The sequence below is a fragment of the Anopheles bellator genome, chromosome 2 (assembly GCF_943735745.2).
Source record: "Anopheles bellator chromosome 2, idAnoBellAS_SP24_06.2, whole genome shotgun sequence".
NCBI classification, from domain to species: domain Eukaryota; kingdom Metazoa; phylum Arthropoda; class Insecta; order Diptera; family Culicidae; genus Anopheles; species Anopheles bellator.
This window is the reverse complement of record NC_071286.1, coordinates 38,503,630-38,526,374: the sequence shown is the minus strand read 5'-3', so window position 1 is coordinate 38,526,374 and position 22,745 is coordinate 38,503,630. Positions and strand designations below refer to the sequence as shown.

At 45.7% G+C, this 22,745-nt stretch overlaps 2 protein-coding genes across 2 annotated transcripts in view; one reads left to right on the top strand and one right to left on the bottom strand.

Annotated features, from left to right (window-relative positions):
• The first annotated feature begins 697 nt into the window (after positions 1 to 697).
• Positions 698 to 8,194, top strand: LOC131211630 (ATP-binding cassette sub-family C member 4-like). The gene is made up of 6 exons (XM_058205189.1): positions 698 to 1,049; positions 3,358 to 3,525; positions 3,609 to 5,642; positions 5,709 to 5,882; positions 6,183 to 7,463; positions 7,534 to 8,194. The coding sequence occupies exons 1-6, from the start codon at positions 865 to 867 to the stop codon at positions 7,817 to 7,819; spliced, it is 4,128 nt and encodes a 1,375-aa protein (XP_058061172.1). The 5' UTR covers positions 698 to 864; the 3' UTR covers positions 7,820 to 8,194.
• An 8,887-nt stretch (positions 8,195 to 17,081) lies between these two features.
• LOC131212642 (RNA-binding protein Pasilla) overlaps positions 17,082 to 22,745 on the bottom strand; it is a 69,168-nt gene continuing 63,504 nt past the window's right edge. Inside the window, exon 5 of the mRNA XM_058206577.1 lies at positions 17,082 to 19,405. Within this exon, the coding sequence (XP_058062560.1) occupies positions 19,140 to 19,405 (266 nt within the window). The 3' untranslated portion in view covers positions 17,082 to 19,139. The remainder of the gene's footprint in view (positions 19,406 to 22,745) is intronic.

Sequence of the window (22,745 nt, the reverse complement as noted above, 5' to 3'; positions counted from 1 at the left end):
TCATCCACACTCAGCTTCCCAGTGTGCTGTTTGAAAGATTGTACAAATACAGCAGCTCATTTCCGGCTTGCGAATATCTGCATATCTTCCTACACGCCGCACGGAAGGTCTTAGATGGTAAGCCCGGAATAACAAGTTCACAGTGGCATTCGTGAGTGAGCCGTCACATGGTGAAGTATGAACCGAGCCGTAGGTGATTGGTTTAATGTGTTTTAGAGTTCGTGATTTAATTGTGGATTATTTTAGAGTCTTCTACTAGTGATCTGAAATGCATGGGAAATTCCATGTTAATTCATGAATTAGATCATAAATTAATTATAGTAAAGATCAAAGAATCTTTATCTTCTGTTGGGCTATTATCGCGAATTGTGAGCGAATCACAAATCCTTCTTTAGGTTACATCGGTTAATGTATTTGTTGACTAATTACAACCTGTTGGTCAAACTATAATCGATACAACATAATATGGACATGTTTTAAAAAGCAACATAACCGGTTTTACATTGGGTGTTCTTTATCAGCACGTACCGGAAGAGCTGTGTGATTGAGTGCAAAAGCTCTCCTGATGCCAGTTTAATTGTGTTTCAGTGTTCAAATGGTATAGTCAAAGAAAAAAGTACCTGTTCTAGTGTTCTCGTTATCGCGTCTTCGCGCTGGTTGTGTAAATGTACGGTAAAGTGCAGTGCAAACGAAAGATATCTTAAGAGCCAGACTGTTCCTTATTTCGACGATAGAGTGGTTTATTAGCGAAGCACCGTGACGGGTTTCGGGCCGATGTTGTGTAACAAATAAGGATATGAAAACATTTTCTAACAGAACTGGGCGAAAACCAACCGAAGTGAGTAAAGCAGCTTGTAGTGAAGAATGGAAGCAGTTACGCGAAAACTGTCACCGAACCCACGGCAGAACGCCAACTTCGTTTCGGTGCTGACATTCTGGTGGACGATCGATTTGTTCCGGAAGGGATACAGCAAGGTGTTGGAGCTGCAGGATCTTTTCCGGCCACTGGATGTGGACCGATCGGATGTGCTCGGTGATCGGTTAGAAAAGTAAGTAGTAACACTTTGTCGCCGCTGTTTCGATGCCTGAGAAGTGTGCCTACATCGCGAGAAGATCGCCAAACCATGATCTATGTATCGAGAAGCTGAACCATCCAGTCGCCGTGGACACGGTTGAAGGGTTCTTCGGGGTTGTGGCTGTGGTTTTTTCTAATCCACTTTTCGCTGAAAAGAATTCGTGGAGTGTAATTTGGCTGGCGAACGTCTTCGGGAGCAACACTACGACCACCACAACTCAATGTTTGAAATAAGAGGAAGGTTCGAATTGTCGTTAACTACCACCGTGACTCGGCAGAATCATAGGTGATAAAACGCACATTACGATGAGTGACGATCATCACACCACGACAACTAACATTGTGGGCAAGATCATTTTCATTTATGTGGGGAAGGAAAGGCAACGCTTTTGGTGATCGCAACGTTTGCGATTGCTTTTGCTTAAATTTCTTAGCATAATATTGATCTTATCAAAACGACAGTAGTTGCTAACTACAGAATGAAGTATGTTTGATAACATACACGAAAAAAAACGAATGAGCCAATGGTTCAATGTTGTTTGTCGTTTCAATGTCAACAGATTTGAAAGTTATTATTTACATATTGAATTACACAACGAAACGAAGCTTACGTGAAACAAAAAGATGCCAAGATGCCATGCTCCGGGCAAGTACGTCACGCAGTAATGCCGATGAGTAAACCGATTACGAACTCGATACACGAGGGCCAACCGGTCTCACTCCGTAAATGAAACTGAGTCCGCTCTCAATTGCAGTTTCTCGTGGCGGCGGCATGCGAAACAGTTAACGGTTGATGCTTCAGATCCCGACATACAATATTGCAAGGCGCTGAAAGAGGTCCGAAGACCGCTCTGACGATGATATGAATTGAACTTTATTGAAACTAATTGGCTGGCGTCACGCGTATCATTTGAAGACGTGAACAGTGTTGGTGATGTTAAAAAAATTATGACGCTAAAACGGCAGCATTTCGATTTTTAACCCTTCCGGGCACAGATCGGAAGTCCCTTGCCGCACAGAGTGGGCCAAATGTCGAACACTATTTTTAAGTCTGAACGTTCGAAGAGTAAATTTAATCCAATTCCAAAAGTGAATTTTACAATTTTCAGGCCAGTGGCTATCGTTACTCGCCTGTTATCTCGTTATTAATCACGAACATAATGATTTCTCGCATTAAAGCTATCATTTTCTTAATTGGTATCTGCTTTAGAAGCTATTCCAAAGGATGGGTACCGACAGTTTTCTAGTGCAGCACCCTTTTTGTACGAGATTTATGGTCTGTATCGTGTGCACCATCAACACCGGCATCATTTAACGTCATGTACGCAAATGTTGATTGTTTGCCTGACCGTACGGCCAGCGCAACTAATGAGGCGGGTATGCTGTGTTGTGAGGTATTTGCGGTTAACCCGTTCCGCGAGACCAACCTTCCCCGAAGGCAAAGTTGCTTCGTCATGGCGCTCCACGTGGCTTGGCGTAACGTGGTGGGTCGGAACTGAATGGCCGGTGATTTCGCCTGAAATAAGAAGATGTTCGCCGCGGTTATCTATCGAGATAGGGAAACATCATCATGGTTTCGAGTGTCACAAGCTGGCGAAATACTTGTACAGCAGTTTTTGATAATAATTCAGAACTTTGATTGCGGTTTATTACAATTTTTTATCGAAACTGGGCATCAAATCACGGTATCACGTGTTTACTTTGCTCCATTGAAAAAGAACACGCACGATTGCACATTTAAATGTTAGTTTGAAGCGATTGGTGATTATGCAAGAGACATAATAACTAACAATGGCGGCTCTCCTCACCGTTTGCCGCAACATACCATCAATGTCATAATGATGACTTCCAGTGGGAGGTACGTGGTCATTTCCGGTGAGGTTGTATTGGACAACAGTTTTTTTAAGTGAGTACGGATGATGATGACGATACAGATGAAAATTGTTCTTACAGTTAACGTGCAGTTCGGTCTTTTATCTGTTTTGTGGTTTCGCTTCCGTACTGTTTCACGTTGTGGTGCTTCATGCCGGAGTATTTTTTGAGTCTGGTTTTGTTTCAATTAGGGCTGAAAAGAATTTGCAAACTTAAAATGAGTGGTACATGGTTTTTGACGTGCTTTACGTTCTATACCGTTTTTGGCACTAAAATACACATTGCAGTATGCTTTCTTATTTATTTATTATTATGATCAATAAAAATAAACATATTTAGTTTCTATTACCCTGAATTGGAATACTTCAATCGTCTCAAAGAGGTCCATTATTTTATTATTTTTTTCACAGGAAATGGTTCGAACAACAAGCCGGACCGGGTCGGCCGTCGCTGGTGAAGGCGATCTTCAAGACTTTTTGGCGCGAGTATGGCGTTCTCGGGTTCATCACCATCGTCAACGACATTTTCATCCGACTAGCGCAACCAATCGTTTTGGGTTGGCTACTCATGTTCTTCCGGTAAGGCCCCTCGGCGCACCGATGGATAAAAGACCCATCGCCTATCAACGAAGGATATTCACATTCCTGAACCTTCTTTCCAGCAAAGACACGGACGTAACCCGGGAAAGTGCATTCTACTATGCTGGCACGATCGTTCTACTGAATGCGCTGAGCGTTGTGACGATCAACCAGTACGTGCTGGGAAGCTTCCAGAATGGTATGAAAGTGCGGATTGCGATGTGCAGTGTAATCTATCGGAAGGCGTTGCGTTTATCGCGCACTGCCCTCGGCGATACGGCGCCCGGCAAGGTGGTCAACTTACTCTCCAACGACGTGAATCGCTTCGACATCGTGTCCGTGTTTCTACACTCCATGTGGTCAGCGCCACTCCTGGCAATTATCATTGGAGTTCTGTTGTACATCGAGGTTGGTGTGGCCGGCCTGATCGGCATGATTGTTATCGCGATCGTTACACCGATCCAATCGTACACCGGCAAGTTGACGTCGCGATTCCGTCTTCAGACTGCCCTGCGCACCGACGAACGCATCCGGTTGATGGATGAAATCATCTCTGGCATACAGGTTATCAAAATGTACGCCTGGGAACGTCCGTTCGCCAAGCTGATCAGTCACGCTCGCCGGCTCGAACTGAAGATCGTTCGAAAGAGTGCCTACGTGCGGGGACTCTACATGACCTTTCTGCTGTTCACCACCCGTATGGCCCTGTTCTGCACGATGATGGCGATGGTTCTGCTCGGCAATCAGCTTACGGCCGCCCGTGTATTCGTCGTGGCCATGTACTTCGGCATTCTGGCCAACACGATGTCGGCCATGTTTGTGCGCGGCATTGCGGAGATCGCCGAGGCGATGGTGGCGATGCGCCGATTGCAAAGATTCCTCGAGTACGAGGAGAAGCTGGTAGAGGCGCTACCGGATGCGAAGGAGAAGCTACTGTCCGAATTCGGGGCCAACGGGGATGTCGGCGAAAAGCAGAAGCTGATCGAAGCGGATAGTCAGTTACCGGCCAATGTTGCAGTTTCGATGCGAAGCGTAATAGCCCGCTGGGGTGCGGTCAGGAATCAGGAACTGGGCGCGAAACAGAAAAGCAACGGCAATATCACGAAAAAGCCAAATGGTCAGCTTGAGGACACGGAACCCGAACACTTGCCACCGGCCACTCTCGCGAACGTTAACATCGACTTCCGGAAGGGCAAACTGATCGGAGTGATCGGTCCGGTCGGTGCGGGAAAGTCATCGCTTCTTCAGGCGATCCTACGTGAGCTGCCGCTCGACTCTGGAGCGATCGTATGCCGGGGAAAGTTCGGCTACGTCAGCCAGGAACCGTGGGTATTTGCGGGCACCGTGCGACAGAACATTCTGTTCGGTCAGCCGATGGAGAAGGACCGATACGAATCGGTTGTGCGGGCCTGTGCTCTTGTGACGGACTTCGAACAGTTGCCCGACGGCGATCGAACGATGATTGGTGAGCGGGGCGCTGCCCTGTCGGGTGGTCAGAAGGCACGCATCAGTTTGGCTCGTGCCGTCTATCGGCGGGCCGATGTGTTTCTGCTCGATGATCCGCTCAGTGCGGTCGACGCGCACGTCGGTAAGCATCTGTACGATCTGTGCCTGGGACCACACGGGCGACTTGGTGCCCTCAAGACGACACGCATCCTTGTCACCCACCAAGTGCACTTTCTGAAGGATGCCGACTGGGTGGTTGTGATGAACGATGGGCGAGTGCAGGCTCAAGGAACACCTCACGAGCTTGCGCAGAATGGCATCGATTTTGTCGAGCTGGTGGAGAAGAAGGTGACCGATGATGAAAGTTGTACCGAAGGAGGTGACACGGGGTCGGTCAGTGCGGTGGACAAGCGCAGCCGTAGAGATTCGCGAGCTTCGGCTCGGTCGGTAGGCTCCACTGCGAGCTTAGCAGAAGATGACCCAAACGGAGAGGCGGATGCACCGGTGCAAGGAAACGGTATGGAGGGAACGTCGCGTGGAACAGTGCAGGGTTCGGTATTGTTAAACTATGTTCGCAGCGGAGCGAATCCTCTGATCGTGGTCGGCTTGTTGATCCTTTTCCTCGCCACCCAGCTCGCGGCCAGTGGAGCGGATTATTGGGTTGCCTTTTGGTAAACCAACTTGTGTTTTGTCTTTGGTGGAGTTTGTGGTAATAATTCCTTTTTTCATCTTTTTAGGACTTCACAAGAGGAACAGAGACAGTTTCAGGAAATGGGCGCGACTAGTGGAAATGAAACCGACAGCTTTGGTGAAGGATACGGAGAAGAACAAGCGACACTGCTCAGCACCGATCTCTGCATGGCCATCCACGGGGCGCTCGTTACAAGCATCTTTTTATTTGCCATTTCTAGGTAGGTATTCGGCAGCTCACAGGGAGTGCCGTTGCTGGTCGTTCCTAAAAGAGGATTTTGGTTCTTGGAAAAATTTCGTCCTTGACGTTGCAATCGATATTTGCCAAACATTTAACCGCATCACGCCACCACCACTATTAGTTCGTGGTTCGTGTAATTTCAAATGGAACCATTTGAATATTACAAATGGCAACTTTTGCAACTAGTGACACATCGGTTGGCAAGATGCCAATTGCACGAATAATTCTTCGGTTCTCATTTTTACTCAAAGTTAACCGTTTTCCTTTCACCCCGTTACAGATCGATCAGTTTCTACCAAACATCGGTGCGTGCGTCACAAAACCTGCACGACAGTATGTTTAACGGCTGCGTATCAGCTCCGATGCGTTTCTACGATACCAACCCGTCGGGTCGCATCCTGAACCGGTTCTCCAAAGACATGGGCTCTGTCGATGAGCTGCTACCAAAAGCGACACTCGATGCGTCTCAGATCATACTCAGTCTGTGCGGTACGATCGTGGTCACTGTGATCGTGAATCCGATGTTCCTCATACCCCTAGCAGTGCTCGGCATCATCTTCGTCTTTGTGCGACGCATTTTTCTTAAAACATCGAAAAATGTCAAGCGTCTCGAGGGCATCACGCGCTCGCCCGTGTTTTCGCATCTGGCCGCCTCGCTGGCCGGTCTCCCGACGATCCGGGCGTTCGGGGCCCAGAGTGAACTGATCCGCGAGTTTGACGCCCACCAGGACATTCATACTGCGTCCTTCTACATGTTCATTACCTGCAGTTCGGCGTTTGGCTTCGCACTCGACCTGCTCTGCCTGATATTCGTGTTTATCGTCGTTTTTAGTTTTCTGCTTCTCGAACAGAACATGCTCGGAGATCGTGTCGGTTTGGCGATCACGCAAGCGATGGCGCTCACCGGCATGATGCAATGGGGCATCCGGCAGAGCGCTGAGGTGGCCAATTTCATGATGTCCGTCGAGCGGCTTCTTGAGTACCGTGATCTCGCGTCGGAACGGCAACCCCCGAAACCGGTCACACCCGGAGCGAGTTGGCCGGAGGCCGGTCGGATCGAGTTCAAGCGGGTCACTTACCGATACTTCGACGGGGCGCCGGCCGTTCTGCGGGATCTTTCGTTTGCAATACGACCCAAGGAAAAGATTGGCATCGTTGGACGAACGGGTGCCGGCAAATCGTCGCTCATTGGGGCCCTATTCCGGTTGGCGCAGGTTGAGGGTGAGATTGTTATCGACGGTATCGACACTGCCTTCATCATGCTCGAACAGCTGCGCTCGAAGGTGTCGATCATCCCGCAAGATCCAGTTCTGTTTTCGGGGACGCTCCGGCGCAATCTCGATCCCTTCGAGGACTACCCGGACGTTGAGCTGTGGGGTGCATTGGAACAGGTGGAGCTGAAGGAGCTGGCCAACACTCCGGCCGGCTTGCAGATGGCAGTGGCGGCCGGTGGTTCCAACTTTAGTGTCGGTCAGCGGCAACTGATCTGTCTCGCCCGGGCCATCTTGCGCAACAATCGTGTCCTGGTTCTCGATGAAGCAACGGCCAACGTTGATCCAACGTAAGTTTTTAATAACAGTATTAACAGGCATGAAGTTCACTAACTTTAACGTTTCTTTACGAACTTCCAGAACCGACCGTTTGATTCAGGACACGATACGGTACAAGTTTGCCGACTGCACGGTACTGACGATCGCTCATCGGCTGAACACGATCATGGACTCGGACCGGGTGCTGGTGATGGATGCGGGGCAAGCGGTCGAGTTTGGTACACCGTACGAGTTGCTACAACTTCCGATCGGCATTTTCCGCGACATGGTCCTAGCGACGGGTCCGGCCGAGTCGGAGCGGTTGGTTCAGATCGCTCAACAAAAGAACAAACAACAACAACCTTCCGGTACACCGGAGCCCGAGTGACACGGTGTGTGGCTCTCAAAACAAGAACGCTCATTTGCGCTTACCGCCGGAAGTGTAAAAATAAATCTCACGTGTGGTACGATGAATCTACGTGGCAACCTAGCACTGGTTGCAATTCGCAGCTGCGCGGCCAATCCTCGTTTGTACAAACGTTTCCACTGTATCGGTCTACTGTAAGGTGTAAATCGATATGCTCTCGATTCATAAGTAGAATGTGCCAGTGTCAATGTAGTGATTTTTGATCGAATGTTGAAGGATTGGAGGGTTGTTACTTTAAATACGTACTACTGCGGATATACGATGTTAACAAAAATAAAACTTATTTTATGACGCATGTTATAGCGAAGTATCCGGTACAATAAACCGACTGAAGACGATTAACCAATTCTCGAACTCTTATTTCCGACCCTTGGCTCTACACAAGCTGCCGATGCCTTGTCTTCAATCGGTCTTGAGTGTGGGTAAGTATTTGGCCACTTGAAAGTCGCAGCTGTAAACTTAAAGCAATTCGACATTTGCAAACCCGCCGATTGCCGTGCAAAGCAAAACCTAGGTTAACATGTCTACTGGTAGGAAGCATTTGAATCCACTTTGAGTTGAACAAACACACCCGTTGATTCATCGGCTATCGCGATGGGTCACCTGCTGCAAGACATGATACCCGGATGCTGCCACCGACAGCTGCCGGACGATGAAACTCGCTTCAGATAACGACTACGACGGCCCCACAGCACCGTAGCGATTGATTGGAAACGAACTCCATCGGAGCATGGTACCCTGGTGGCGGTGTTTTAAAAGAGCAAGAATCATTGTCGTTGGACACTGGCAATCAAGTTTGGCACCATTGTGGGCCGATCGGCGCTTTTGTTGTTTATCGTCTAAAGGCAGAGCTGAGCTGTTTGACGAATGATCGTCAACTCGTTTTTGAACGATGAAGCAATGCAGTTATGGTATAAAGTATAGGTGCTATGTTTAAATTTTGTATTTCCGCGGGTTACGTATACTCGATTTTCGATTTTTTGGGTGGCGTTATGTTGCTACACATGTCTCTCACGTATGCCGACAAGTTCGGCCATGTAAATAATCGTTTAATTTTTGATAGCTGCTTTCCTTGCACGTGTTTTGGCTCATCACGATCGACTTTTGTCTATCCCAAAAACTGGATGGCAAAGAATCTGCATCAAATGTTGTGTGAAAAATGCACGGGCGGCACAAAATAGGTATTAGATAAACGATAGATATTCATGAATAAACCAACATTTTGTGAAAAAAAATTCAAAAGTCGCGAACTCAGAAGTTGAACAGCATAAAAAAAAGAAATCTCGTGAAGTATCGATCGTACAGTATGAAGGTTAGGCTCGTTTTAAAGCTGATACTTTACACTTGAATGCTTTCACTGTTTTTTGTTTGCTTTATTTAGTTTGTTTTGAAGTCAACAATAAGCAATAACAATGGAAGACAACAAAGAGACAATTGGGCACAATTTGGTTTGTGAAAATAGATTGTGAAATAGATAACCAAGACTGCTGTAAGGGAGGCATTGTAAAGCTATTTTAAAAGGTAATAAATTTTTCAACATATTTGATCGGACCATCGGAAACATCTTAAATAAAGTTTTGAGTTTCACCCAAAAATAAAGGATTACTTTTTCCCCAACCTTAAATGTAAAATGAAAAAATCCGATACCCCATTCAAATTCGAAACCCGAAAGCGCCTCCAGAAATCCGATTGTTTTGGGTCTTCTGGCCGGGACGGTGAAGTTTTAACGAATTTTTGGAGCCGATTTTTCAGAATTAAAAAAATTACCACCGATAGCAGGGTGTTACGGAAACCACTCAGGACACTGGAAAGGTGCTGGTCCAATCGATTTGCTTTTTTGCACCGAAGACTTTTTGAAAAAAAAACAAAATTATCATTACATTTTGAACAACCCTTGTATTGTGGTTATTCCTGTTTGCGAACCACTGCGACCAAAGCGAAGACACCATGATCTTCTAGCAAACTTCCTCCATATCAACAGTATCACCTTACTCACCTGTTGTGGAATAAAACTGAGCCATTTTGGAACACGAACAATAATTTACCCGTGAAAAATAAGGCAGCTTATCAACAAACACTGGTGACTTAGTATAGTTTTTAACCTAATTGAATTTATTTGAAATGATTTTGCGTCTTAAATTCTCTTTTATTGTGTTACCGTCGCCTTTGTCGCCTTCACATGCGCTATACTCCCTTCTCTTTCCTATATAATAATTGAACTAATTTGACAGCTTCCGGTCATGTAACACTCACTCTCTAAATAATCCTTGCGTCCTTGCTCTTCACGGGCGTGGGGCACGCACGGCACAGCTTCACCCAGCATTAGACCGTTTTTGTCTCATCATCGATCTGTGTTTTTCATCATATATTTACTTTTCTTTTGTAACTATTAACTAGATTTTTAGTTTTCTTTCTGAAAAGAATGCGCGTTTGAAAAAACTGGTTTCGATGCGCCATTGCCCTCCGCTGCCGCTTGAATGTACTTTCGTTTACTCTAGAGTTTTGCCTTTTTGAACTGCAGCTTGATAAATAAAGATGAAGTTTTCCAAGTGTGCGCTTTTTATGATTTCTTTTGTCTCTTTTGTCGTTCATGTTTTACAAATATGCTTTAAGTGTTATCCAACGCAGTTCGCAGCGGTATATATAACTTCTGCACACCTACAATATGTGAGAATTGCTGTTTTGTTTTTCGTGTTGACGGATAGGTTTTCTGCATGTAGTTGCTGTAGTTAGAATAATCATGTTTTGCACTTTTTCTCAATCTCTTTGGGCCTCTGAAACACATTTGTTTTGTTTACTTCTCTACTCGCTCGGGTGCGTTTGCTTTTCGTGTTCTTACTCGGAATTCTACAGTCAGACCCTTTTCAATCCACCCTGTATCGTAGAGACGCGTTGGGTTCTCCCTCCGAATTGTGTGTCCGACTAAAACAAGGACAGCCAAATACGAGAGTGAATTGGTATCAGGATCAGATTGCATGCAATGGGGGATGGCGTTTGAAATGGTGGCCTGAGAAAATTTGACCGCTACCAGCGCCGTGCCGTTTCTCGAAGCCACGCAAGTTGGCCACACCGAGGTTATGCGAGCGCGAAAGAAAGGAAACACAAAACAGATCGTACACGCTTCAAGGGGAGTCACTAGAGTCTCGTTTCGAGGGAACATTTGCGGGCTCTCGCCGGAGATCGATCCAACCACATCGGCAAGTGTGTACTACCTTCCTCTAGACCCGATAGTGGGGCGTCGATTTTACTGATAAATGCTCTCAAACACCTTGCACCGGGTCCGTTGCGCGTCCAACGACCAGATACATTCACTTCACTCGCCACCGTGCCATTCACTTGTGATCGTTAGCTTACACGAGCTTGTGCCTCTTGTCATCCTTTGGCCATACGCGTTGTTTAAATTTCCTTAATTCTTTTTATTATTCACCTTTCGTCTATAAACAATTCTCTTGACACTATCTATTCACTTTCATGTTTTGTATTTGCTAATATACTTTTTTTTTGTTTGTTTCGTACTAAATTTCACTTTTGCCCCCCTTGCTGATGCTTTCTTTTTTTGCTTTCTAACATGTTTGCCACCTATTCTACATCCTTTTTTTGTTCTTTATTTTTCAACATTATCAACATCCTTCTAGAAATAGTTCAACTAAGGGGAAAGAATGGTTTATGGTTTATAAATCAACAACTCAGTGGTCGATTAATGGGTTTTTATCAATCACTTTTAAACTTGGGCAGCCCCGTCACTGTGCCGCCGTATGCTCGCTGCTCTTTCGATGTGATTTCAATGCAGAAAACGAGTGAAATACCATGCAACATTATACGGATGAGTTTAATGTACTTTCCGTTTGCTATTAATTTGTTTAACGTTTACTAGAAAAAGTTACTTCCGCAATTCCGGACAGTAGGATAAACGGAACCAGAACAGAACCGAACGATGGAAGGCGTTTAAGTTATGTTTTAGTTTTGTTGATTTTACATGCGTCCTCTGAATTACCGTTGGATGGGCTGCATATTGGTTTGTTAGTTTGTCATTTTCCTTTGTTTCGGTTTCGTATGAAAAGATGGGTAACAACGAGAACAGTTACATTAAGACTAGCCGCTGCTGTGTGTAGGAAAGTGCGAAATGGGGCCCTTCTAAGTGTGCCATAGATTGTTGCGATGCTAGTGGTGTTTAAAAACGGGTAAGGACAGGCTAACAACTCTAGCAGGTGTCCTGATTAGTAGAACTTTCAGTTCCGGTTAAGGTTTAAGATTTAAGTACTTATAACGCCGTTCCACCCCCTGGCCACCAGCCTGCATTCTTTTGATGGATGATCTTCAATCAAACCTTAGTGGAAAATATTGTCTATCATTGTAATGGTTTGTTACATTTTACTAGCATAGATTTTCTTAGGTTTTACATGAGTGTTTTAAATTTAATGATAAATAACATTTCTCTTTGTTTAATAGTTTCCTTTTAATTTTTTTCATTTTTAAATCATTTGTTTTTATGAAGCAGTTTCCAGTATGAGTGTTTGAACCGTCGTGCACACGTAACTTGTGTAACGTCCGCAAATCATACGGTACACGGTGATCGTGAATGGTTCGCGAAAGGAATTTCAGAACTAACGGTTCTGTAAGGTGAACAGTTTTTTACATTCTTAAAGCATATAAGAAAACGTTACGTGTGGGTATATAACAGAAATCACCGGTACAACTATACGAACGTAGAGGAGCTAGTCTTTTATGAACAACTGAACAACTGACTCAAACTATTTGACTTAACCGTTATGGGATTTCTTCTTTTACGCAAAACCAACGACAGTTATTCTACTAGTCCTTCAACCGTTAGAGTATGTAGAGTGTATTTGAAACGCGAATAGGTGAGAGAGTTTGTGCCACTAACAGGAGGTATGAAAAGATTCTCAGCTCCACTCGCCACCCTCAAATATGCGTTCCGTCGCAGCGTATCCAATTGGAAAGGCTTCTTTGTTGCTTCCCTTCGACTAATTGGTACGCGGTAAGAGTTCTTTGACTGTGACTGTGCAAGAGAAAATGAACCCCATCATTAGTGAGTTCACTACATTTCACGCCCTGTCTCTTTTTATGTCCGTTTACTATGCTGCTCCCAAGGACTTACAGGAACGTGCAAAGCTGTGTTTCTGTGTGGTTTTGTGTGTTTGTTTGTAGTTAGTTTATAACGTTTATGGTTTTGTAGAGAAACTTTAAGAAATCTTTTTTTATCTGAAGAAATGGTTTTGATTTACATATTTTAGGATTCAAACGGTCTGTTTTCATTTGCTGCACAGTGCGACATCTTACTTTTGCCGGATGGTTTCACCACAAGCAATGTATTCCGTTTTCCACTTTGGCTCTGGTTCTGATTCTGGCCACAGTTTTGCACAATTTTCACAGGAAGGAGAAAACGTGAATACCTTTTGCTTGCTTCCCGCGTTACCATTGCCCAACGTGTGTGACGGATGAATGAAGTGTCTTTTTCGAATTTCATCACATGATTTTTTAATCGTTGATGGCAGTCATCTCTCAACGACCTGCCGGCCCATTGTTTCATTGTGGTTATCATTCTACTTATCATTATGCTTATTATCCCCAAATGTCTTCCGTTCAGTCTACTAGTATAGATTTCACTACAGGAAACACCATTTTACAGATGTTGAGATGGTTTTATGTCGACAGCAAGAAAGGTTATAGAAAGAATGCGACGGTACACCAATGCCCGCAACTTCGCCGGCGGAACATTGTGTACTGCGCGTAAATGTGTGTGTGTCTGTAAGTGCCACGTGAAGTTATATAATGTTCTTACGTTAGAAAAATACAATTCTTTGCAACGTTTAATTGTTCACTTTTTTTGTTTAGTTTAACGGACGCTTGTGTTTGGCTATTTTGTGAAAATATTCACCTGTCTGCTTTTGTAGTTTGATTTTTTGTTCATTTTTATCATTCATACTAGACTCGTTTATTTATTTATGCTTTTTGTTGTTGCTGTTAAAGAGCAACTGTACCCAGATCGTACGCCAAACCCACACCTTTCGTAGAACAAAGGTAGGACTAGAAAGAGTGAAAAAAAACCTAACAAGGAGAACGATTTTCGACTTTCGACTGCTTTTGATGTTGCTTTACTGGACTGGGGACTGATGGAAGGTGTCGTGATGTAATGGTTGCGATTTTGAGAATGTGTGTTAAAGAGCTTGATTTTTTCGAGTTCGTAGAGCCTCGTTTTAGTTTAAGAATTGATGGATCAAATATATAAAATTTTTATACTTTAACTCCGTCTTCGTTAGTACCCGTTGCCCTTCGGAGAGGATCCTTCAGAAGGATCATTTGAATTGGTTTTAATGGTAGGACACGGAACGCGTTTAGTTGATCAGTTAGAAAATAAAGAGAATGATTACGGGGATCGGTTGCTGTAAATTATCGGGTTAGTAAATAATATAGGATTTGAATAAATACAGCACGATGAAGGGAGAACCGAAGCAAAGAAGTCGCTTTCTCGATATTGTTAGTAGTGTTTGCTTTCTTTTATACATGCAACAAGTAACAACAATAGATTCATCTACCATCACAACGTTACACATGCCCGATTTCCTACTACATCTGACGTTTGCTTAAAGACATTTGTTTCTATACTATTATTTATACACTTACTTGTGCGGTAGGCATTCGGATCAGGTTGAATACCGCGCTCCTTCTCATACGCTTCTTCTGATAGCGACTTGCCACCGACAAAGAGTTGTGCTGGTGTGTTTCTCGAACAGGTTCACCTCAGATACACGTTTGTACTATCGATTTCTAAATTAATTCATTTCATTTCCAGCTATCCTGCAAGCCAACTGTTGAACTGAACAATATAGAGAGAAGTTTTGTGAAAGACAATATGCAACCAGAACGCACCAGAATACAGCAACGAATCAGAAAAAAACTTCAATGAAAGTACGAACGGAAACGTTAACAAAAAGCATTCAAACCAACGACAAAGGACCCGTAAGCAGCACGAACCCACGTGACGCTCTGTGAAACGATGGAAAGGTGACTACAAAACAACGATGCTGAAATTAAACAAGAAACCTACAAGAAACAAGGCAACAAAAGTACTTGGAAATGATAACAACAGAAAAAGCGAAAACAAAAAACACATCAACGACCAATAGAGGTAAAAAGATAAATCAGTTTATAGTTGGTAACTCTGCCCATAAATTGTCTCATTATATTCATTGTATTTTCTCTACATTTCGATCTTATAAAGCCCTTTCGTCTATCTGCTTTGCCCCTCTGTCCCGTCAGGCCTTACCACTTTCTCCTAACTTAGTACCACTCCAGTCATAAAACGGTAACGATTGATTTTTTCTTGCGTGTCCTGTGTTTTGAAGGATTTGATTCTCTTTTTGCTTTTCGAACTCGCACACGTTATTCGCTTCACCATTTCCCGCTCTCCTTTTCTCGTTTTCCCTTTCAACTATCAAAACTATCGGAGTGTGTGATGCTTTTGTTTACCATCTCCGATGCTGCATGGTTTGTATTATTTTCCTATAAATATAGATAAACTTTGAATAAAACATAACACAGTTGACGGTAGATGTTACGAGTGAATGCATGCGTAATCTATGTATCATGTGTTTGTGTATGGTGATGTGTATCGTACATGGGGAAGGTGTAGCTTTAATGGTAAGAGTTTTGTTTAGCCATCCATCCCGTGCTGGTGGTGACGGCGACTGCTGATTGACTACGTTATTTGGAACTAGCGTATTTTTTGTATGCCACACAAACGGTGTCATCGGATGTTTCGAACATCCGGCACCGTCCGTTGGCGTTGATCACTCGCGCGAACCAAGTGCAAAGAATAACCCGTCCTTTATTTATACTTCTTCCACCACATACTATTTTCCAACTATCATTTTATCTTTCAGACAAAACGAAACCAATAGTTGTTTTGATGGGTACGCTCGGTTTTGGTAACTGGGAACGAAGAACACCTCTAAACCTATGCTCCGCTGTGCCGCCCTGTGGTGCATGGATGTGCGCACCGTGGGGAAGCCATGTGCTTACGCGCTTACAAGAACCAACGCTCGATCGCTCCATCTGTACCCGCTGTACCCGTTTCCGTTTCCGTTGCCGGACAATACGCTTGCCGGTGCCTCGTGTAACGCGCGCGACGGCCGCGATGGAGATGAAGCCTGCCTTTGGGGGGGTGCCACACTCCGCTCGATCGAGAGCATCCTACGAACGGAGCCGGCGTGGAAATGGTAATGTACTTTGCGATTTTAAATAGTGCAGACAAGAACAAAACAAAAACTAAAAACGAAAAACAATTTATCGATCACTTCGCTTGGTGCGTGCCACTACCAATCGGTGTGTGCGGTCACACGCTTGGAAGAAAGGACCCCGCGGCAGTTTTCCTACCCTGCTGCTGCTTGTGTTCCAGTAGGTGGCACGTAAAAATCAGCATGTCTTTTCGAGGAGACCTCCTTACAGAGACCGGACAAACGAGAAGTGCGAATCTCCACCTGATTGCTGTTGGCCGTCGTCCGGGAGTCGAGAAGCTCATCGAGTGTAAGCTATGTGTGCGGTAGTCATCGCGCTCTGTCTAGTGTGGTACCCGTGACAGGGCATTCGTCTTTTTGGTTTTGGTTAAGATATCTATACTTTTCTGCTAACATACACACCCTCGGACTCATAGTTATATGCCTAACCTAAGTTAACCATCGCCCTCACTTAGCCTTACCGCGATATATTGGGGTAGCAAAACGAACGAAGTAAAACATTTGTCAGTTGCTTGAGTTGACCCTACACAAGAACATTAACATTAACCGAAGCCAACCGAAGTCTTGCGACAGAGAGGCTAATGATGAGCTACTAACGGACTTTCCTCAATGGTACATTATCCTAGTGAAACACCCGAATGGAAAACTAACAAGAAGTGGCGGCCGGTGCCGCGCACGTGGCTAACAGTATTTTAAATCTTTCGTTTTGCCTCTACTCTTCAGCGATGCTGGTTTACACTTAGAACACTAAAACAAGGTGTAAATGTGTTAAATGATAGAAATGAATCTTTAGGCCTGGCCTGAATCCGTGTTCGCGTTCTTTCATCGTCGATGTCACTTAGGGCTTTCGAGAAAGTGGAAGACGGAAAAAGGGGGGGGGGGGGATAAAACAACGCACCGGGATGGATTTCCGGGCCCATGCGAACGCAACATCCGAGGATTAAAAAACAAAAAAAAAACTAAACGTAAAACATCGGAGGTGAGCACGCTTCATTCGCTTCCGAAAGACTGTAAGAATAACAACAAAGCGTTTCCGGCAACAGAATGTAAAACAAACTAGAGCTACCTACGGCACTAATGTAACGTCAGCGTGTCAGCTTTCAAATTCCCTTTCTGTTCCAACATCACTTCTGGATTTCCCTACCTTTTTTACGCAATTTATTCCACAATTCCCGACGCTCTGGAGCGGTTGAAGAAACAATAACGTTTACGATAAAATAAGACACTCTGTGTGAAGGTTAGCATCTGTTTCGATCGTGATCTGTGGCGGGAAAATCGTTAACCGCATCACCGCATCACTGCTCCTGCCGATTGCGAAACATGTTTGCAATTCGTTTGCCCAACCCGGAGAGCGATATGAAAAGTGATGTCAATGTAGTGTGTATGTGTGCATGTGATGGTTGGCTAAGTTTTGGTATTCGTAACTGGCATGGGGACTAATGGTCCCCTGGAACAACTGGGTGTAAAATATAACCCGTGCACGCTTGGGGGATGGCGGGAAAGTGTACGGAATCATAGCGGAGTGTCCTCGGAGCAGTCACTTCCAAGACCTTGTGTCCTGTTCGGCTAAGCATGACGCGCTCTGCCCACTGTAGTACTAATGAAATGATGTTTGCTAATTTAAGGAACACTTATCGTTCGATGTGGTGCTGGTTTCGTGCCCGGTTGAGTGCCCCTCCGGTTCGGCCTCACACGCATGAGAGGATGGGAGTCTTTGACACCTTTGAATGGGAATGCCGGTGTGATTTTCACGCATGGGATTCATCCATTTTCCAAGTGCTTCCTCTCGTATGCCAATCGTACATTTGCTAGCTCCTAGGTTGCGTTTCGAAACTGAACTCATGGCTTCGTGGATCGTTAAGCCCTGGTTCCGTGAGGGAACATCTTTCCTTCCTGTACAAAAATTCTACGACTAAAAGGTTTGATTATGTCCCCGTTTTTCATCGGCCTTTTGCTGATCGTTAAAAGTATGTATGTTGTGTATTGCATGGCTGCGTCTGCGTTTGTGTGTATGTGTGCTCTGGGGGGGGCGTTTGTGTTTTTCTTTATGTAGCAGTCCACCATCGCTGCACGGATGTCGATTAGTCTAGTAAAATAACGATTACACTATACTTAACTCATCACTTTGCACCTTTCCTTAACGATCATTTCAATTATTTGCTTTACTATGTTTGTTTTTGTTTGTGTGTTTGTCTCTGCGTTTGTCAACCATGCAAACATTAGATATAACTAGTTTTATGCTCCTCTTTTTTATTCATGCGCACGGCACGCATGAAAGGTAATTTTTTTAATTATTTTTCACCATTTTGGGTTTTCCGTTTCCGCTATCACAACGCGAAATCATTGCACATTTCCTTCGGTTAGTGTCTTCCTAGTTTTGTGTCCCGTGTTTTCTCATTCGCAACGTTCTTCAGTTTTAAACCGTGGCACTGCCTTAAACTCAACCTTTACAATCTTCCTCTCCGAGAGGGTCTTCCGCCTAGCAATTGCACTGCAAACCACGCGGTCGCGGGACCGTGCCCGGCTTTTCTAACTAAAATGGCGCGCATCGCCGATGGGGCACGCGGTTAAAATGAATAACAATCTTTTCGAAACGACCCTGTGATGTGTGACAACAAACGAACTACGACGACGTAAACACGCATACGCTCCTCCATACCTTATCCTCTCCTTCCTTCGGTCAAGTTCGTTCCGATGTGCAGAAAAATGTGGGAAAAATAACGTGGACAAACAAAAACCTAATAAACGAACAAACGAACGAACGAACACGGGGAGAAGCTTTCTGTGTGGCTGCTTCCTACTATGTGATGTTTTTTCCTTTCCGGTTATCACACTGCGCTTTCCGAGGTCGACCCCGCACCTCAGATTAACGGATGCGCTACGTACAGATGAATGTTGGCCTTCATCAAATCATCGATGGCTGACTGCGGCGGGCGGCTTTTCCTCACCGTCAGAGCGACGGTGGCGGCTGCTGGACCTGCATCGTCGGACTGTGCCACTGTGGCCGGCATCTTCCCGTAGCCCTACTGCGTTACGGTGGCCACGGAGGCGGCCGATGTTTTGTTGGCGGAGGCCGCATTCGCCGCTGCCGCCGTTTGGCAGGCCCGCTTCGTCTCCTCCTGGCTGATGCGCTCCTCTATCAGATACTGGGCCACGTTGATCGCATTCGGCTGGCCGGTGATGGTGACGATCCGGTTGCGCGTGCCCGGCGCAAAGATGCCCTTTTTCGAGATCTGAATATTGGCGCCCGATATGTGCTGAATTTCGACCAAACTACGGCCGGCCGGTCCTGCGTTGGCGTGGGGTGAGAGAACAAAACACACGAGGGAGATTAGTGTGCGGGTTCGTGGATTCGTCTGCCGCTAGGCGCGCGGGCGCGCTGGACTGCCGTGCGCCCAATGGTCACTTTCCCCATGCACTCGCAGTGGGCAAGCTGTTGCACGGATAGCCAAAACGGATAGTGCGGACTTATATAGAAGCATTTCCCATCACCGGTTAGTACTGCACAGAGCGCTCTACAGCAAGTTCCATTAATGGAGCATAGGATAGTCGAGTTCCAGAGGAGAAAAAGCTTGACCCACCAACCACAGTGAAGTTGACCCACGGAGCGTCGATTGAGTAATTGACAAGAGACGACATCACAGAGGACATTTTTTATGAACGATTTTAGTTTGGACAACTAAACAAGCGGAACGTGTCACGGAGTTTTTCCCCAACCCAACTAAATGTTATGTGCGTCCTACCGAAGAGTAAATGAAGGAGGTTAGTGTCCACCCAGAGCGGCGCACCGCTTCAATGATTGCATGGACGGAGACAAGGGTACCGAGCAGAGTGCAGAGTTTGGTGAGTTTGTACAGAACCGCAACGCAGGACATTTCATACGCGTTCGCTACCGCCACCACATGTGCAACACAATCGATGAAGAGTTATTTTATTGAACAAACACCGCCCAAAAAGGCGGCCAAAATCCGATCCGCCAGAGTAGTGAGAGTAGTTGGTGACCGAACCGATGGGTGCTGCTGGTGTGCGGTGTTGTGTATTTCATGCCGTAGAACATGCAAAACAAAACGGAACAAGTCCAACATCTTCCACACGTAACCACGCCGGCACTGGGAAAGGGCACTCGCCGCGGCCGGCGCTTTACGCCAGAGGGGCTCGTTTGGTTCAACAAAAGTTGGGAAAAACAAAACATTAAACACTCGGAAATGGGTCAGCTTCACTGCTGTGGTGTGGTGTTGTGGGCGCTCCGCCGGGATATGGGGTTTTCCCGCGACCGGACGCGAAGGAAACTACTACACAGAGTCAGAGTGAGCGACATAGAGGTGTTGGTTTTTTTTAATAGCAAGCAGAGGTAGCGTAGGTATTGTTGCGATTGAGTTAGATGAAGTGTTTTTTTTTGCATTGTTTAGACGAAAGTAAAAGGAAACATAATATTTCTACATAAACATAGTACGAGGATAATAGAAAATAAATTAAAGTGGTATATACTTGGCGTAGGAATCAAAAAATGCGGCCAGATTCGGTCTCGATCGTCGCCCGTTCTCACTTCTCATCGCTCTTGTGCTTTCTTCCATTTTTAACCTTCTCTCTGTCCGTGTCCCCCTGTGTCTCTCTTTCTCAGGATTTTCACTGTCATTTGCTCTACTTCTTTCGTCGTTGCCACTGTTTTAGTGCTCCAGTGGTTCCAGCAAGTTGCCGGTACCCGTGGGCCAGAGCGCGCAGTGGCACATGGAAACCTGCCGATCGATGCATCACTTGGATCACGGTGGTCGTCGTCTAGGCAGTCCGTACGTTGTCCCCGTCCGGTCTCGAGTGTTTTTGGAGCCCTGCAGCAGCAGTTCACCAGCCCCTTTTCTTTTCGTTACACATCTATTTTGTACTAACAGCGGCGACACTTGGCCGTCTCTCTATGCTATGCTATTCTTTAACCTGGCGATTTTAGCAAGATTACGGCAAACACCAAGATTCAGCAAGATTAACAAACTAGCGCAGAAAAATACCAACAAAAACATTATAAAACCAATTAATGTGGTACATAATGGTAATGGCAATCGAAATGGCAATCAAAACGGCCGGTTGAAAACTAAATTTAAAAATTAAATTTACTCTTGATTTCATTTTAATGGAAAACCCTACAGAAAACTCTGCAGAGCACTGCGTACTGCCTCTGCCTGCCTATTCTGGTGGCCGATCGATGCTTAATAGCAATGTTCTATGCTGTTTTTTGCTCCTCTAAGCTCTAATCGCATCCTCTAGCTGTCAAGTGCGCGAGACATGATTTTTTTGTTTTTATTAGTGTTCATGTTTTGCAAGACTCATCAATCCATTCTCGCAAGTGCTAGTCACAAGTGGGTGTCAGGTGGTCAGGTGTGGGTCAGTACTAGCCAGTAGGAGTGGTAGTGGTGGTAGTGGTAGTAGTTGGTGGCGGTCTCTTAAAAGTGATGATCGATTACGCTTTCGACCGAGCTCATGGGATATGCGCATTGCAGAAATGGCGTGTATGCCGATTGCAGGTAGGGATTACCTGGAAGAGTACAAACGTTTATAGGGGTCATAATGTGATCGTGACTCACGGGCGGGCGGGCAGGCTGTGAGGCGAGCGAGGGGCGAGGTGGAGATAATTGAATGGCGAAGAGAGTAGAGTTTTTGCGTTTTATTCCGTTTGTTTTTTTGAATCTGCCTTTCCGGTGTGCTCCACCGGAGCCGGGGGCTGAGAGAGTTGAGTATATGAGAGAGCTTGGAGGTAGAGGTCGTAAGGTGCACTATATTTCTGAGCGATCGCGACACGTGGCCGGCCGATCGGGGCGAGGGCTAAAGAGACAGACTTGTACATAGTGAACGACGGTGAAGTACTCGGAAAGCAATGACAGTGGATGTGGGATGTCGTATACAATTTGTACAGTTGAGGATTAAAAATGGTCGTTTTCGATTCTTTCGACACCTTCTGTTACGCTACCCCCTCGATGGGGTGTGGTGATCTGATGATGAAACCGAGTGGGCAATGGTTGTGTTTTCGGTACAGAAGAAAGTTGGTACGATCTTTACACGGTGGCCGCAGAGATTGAAGTTACGCATCTTACGCATTGAACGAGCGCGCCTCAAGGGGAGCAGAGACCAATGATGGGATAATTCCGGGCGTGATGGGGTGGTGTGAGGTTGATGTGTCCCTAGCATGTTCCGTTCCCGGTACTATCACAATGTGACCGGCAGCATGGCATGGCATGAGGATCGAGATCCGATGGCAAATGTACAGTTCATGGTGAGTGTGGGGTGAGCATGATCGAGCGAATGGGTGTGTGTGTCTAGTACCATCGCCCGCGCAATGGCAATGAGCTACTTGAGGACATTGTGTCGTTATGCGCTGCGCGCCGGATCGGGAGGAATGCGGTTACGATCTTGAGCTCGATCGGATTCAATTCACGACCGAAAAGCGGCGCACGCCCTGCTACTCGCTATCCTGCACACGATTGGCAGGGCCTGGCAGCGACGAAAATCGGGGGTCCGAATTCGAAGTCCTCGGAGACTTGGCGGCTGCCATATGCGCACGCCCAGCGGTCGTCGATCGGTGGTGCGATGATCCATTGTGGTCTTTTTATAGCCACCAGCCATCTTTTTTTTTTTTGGTTTCT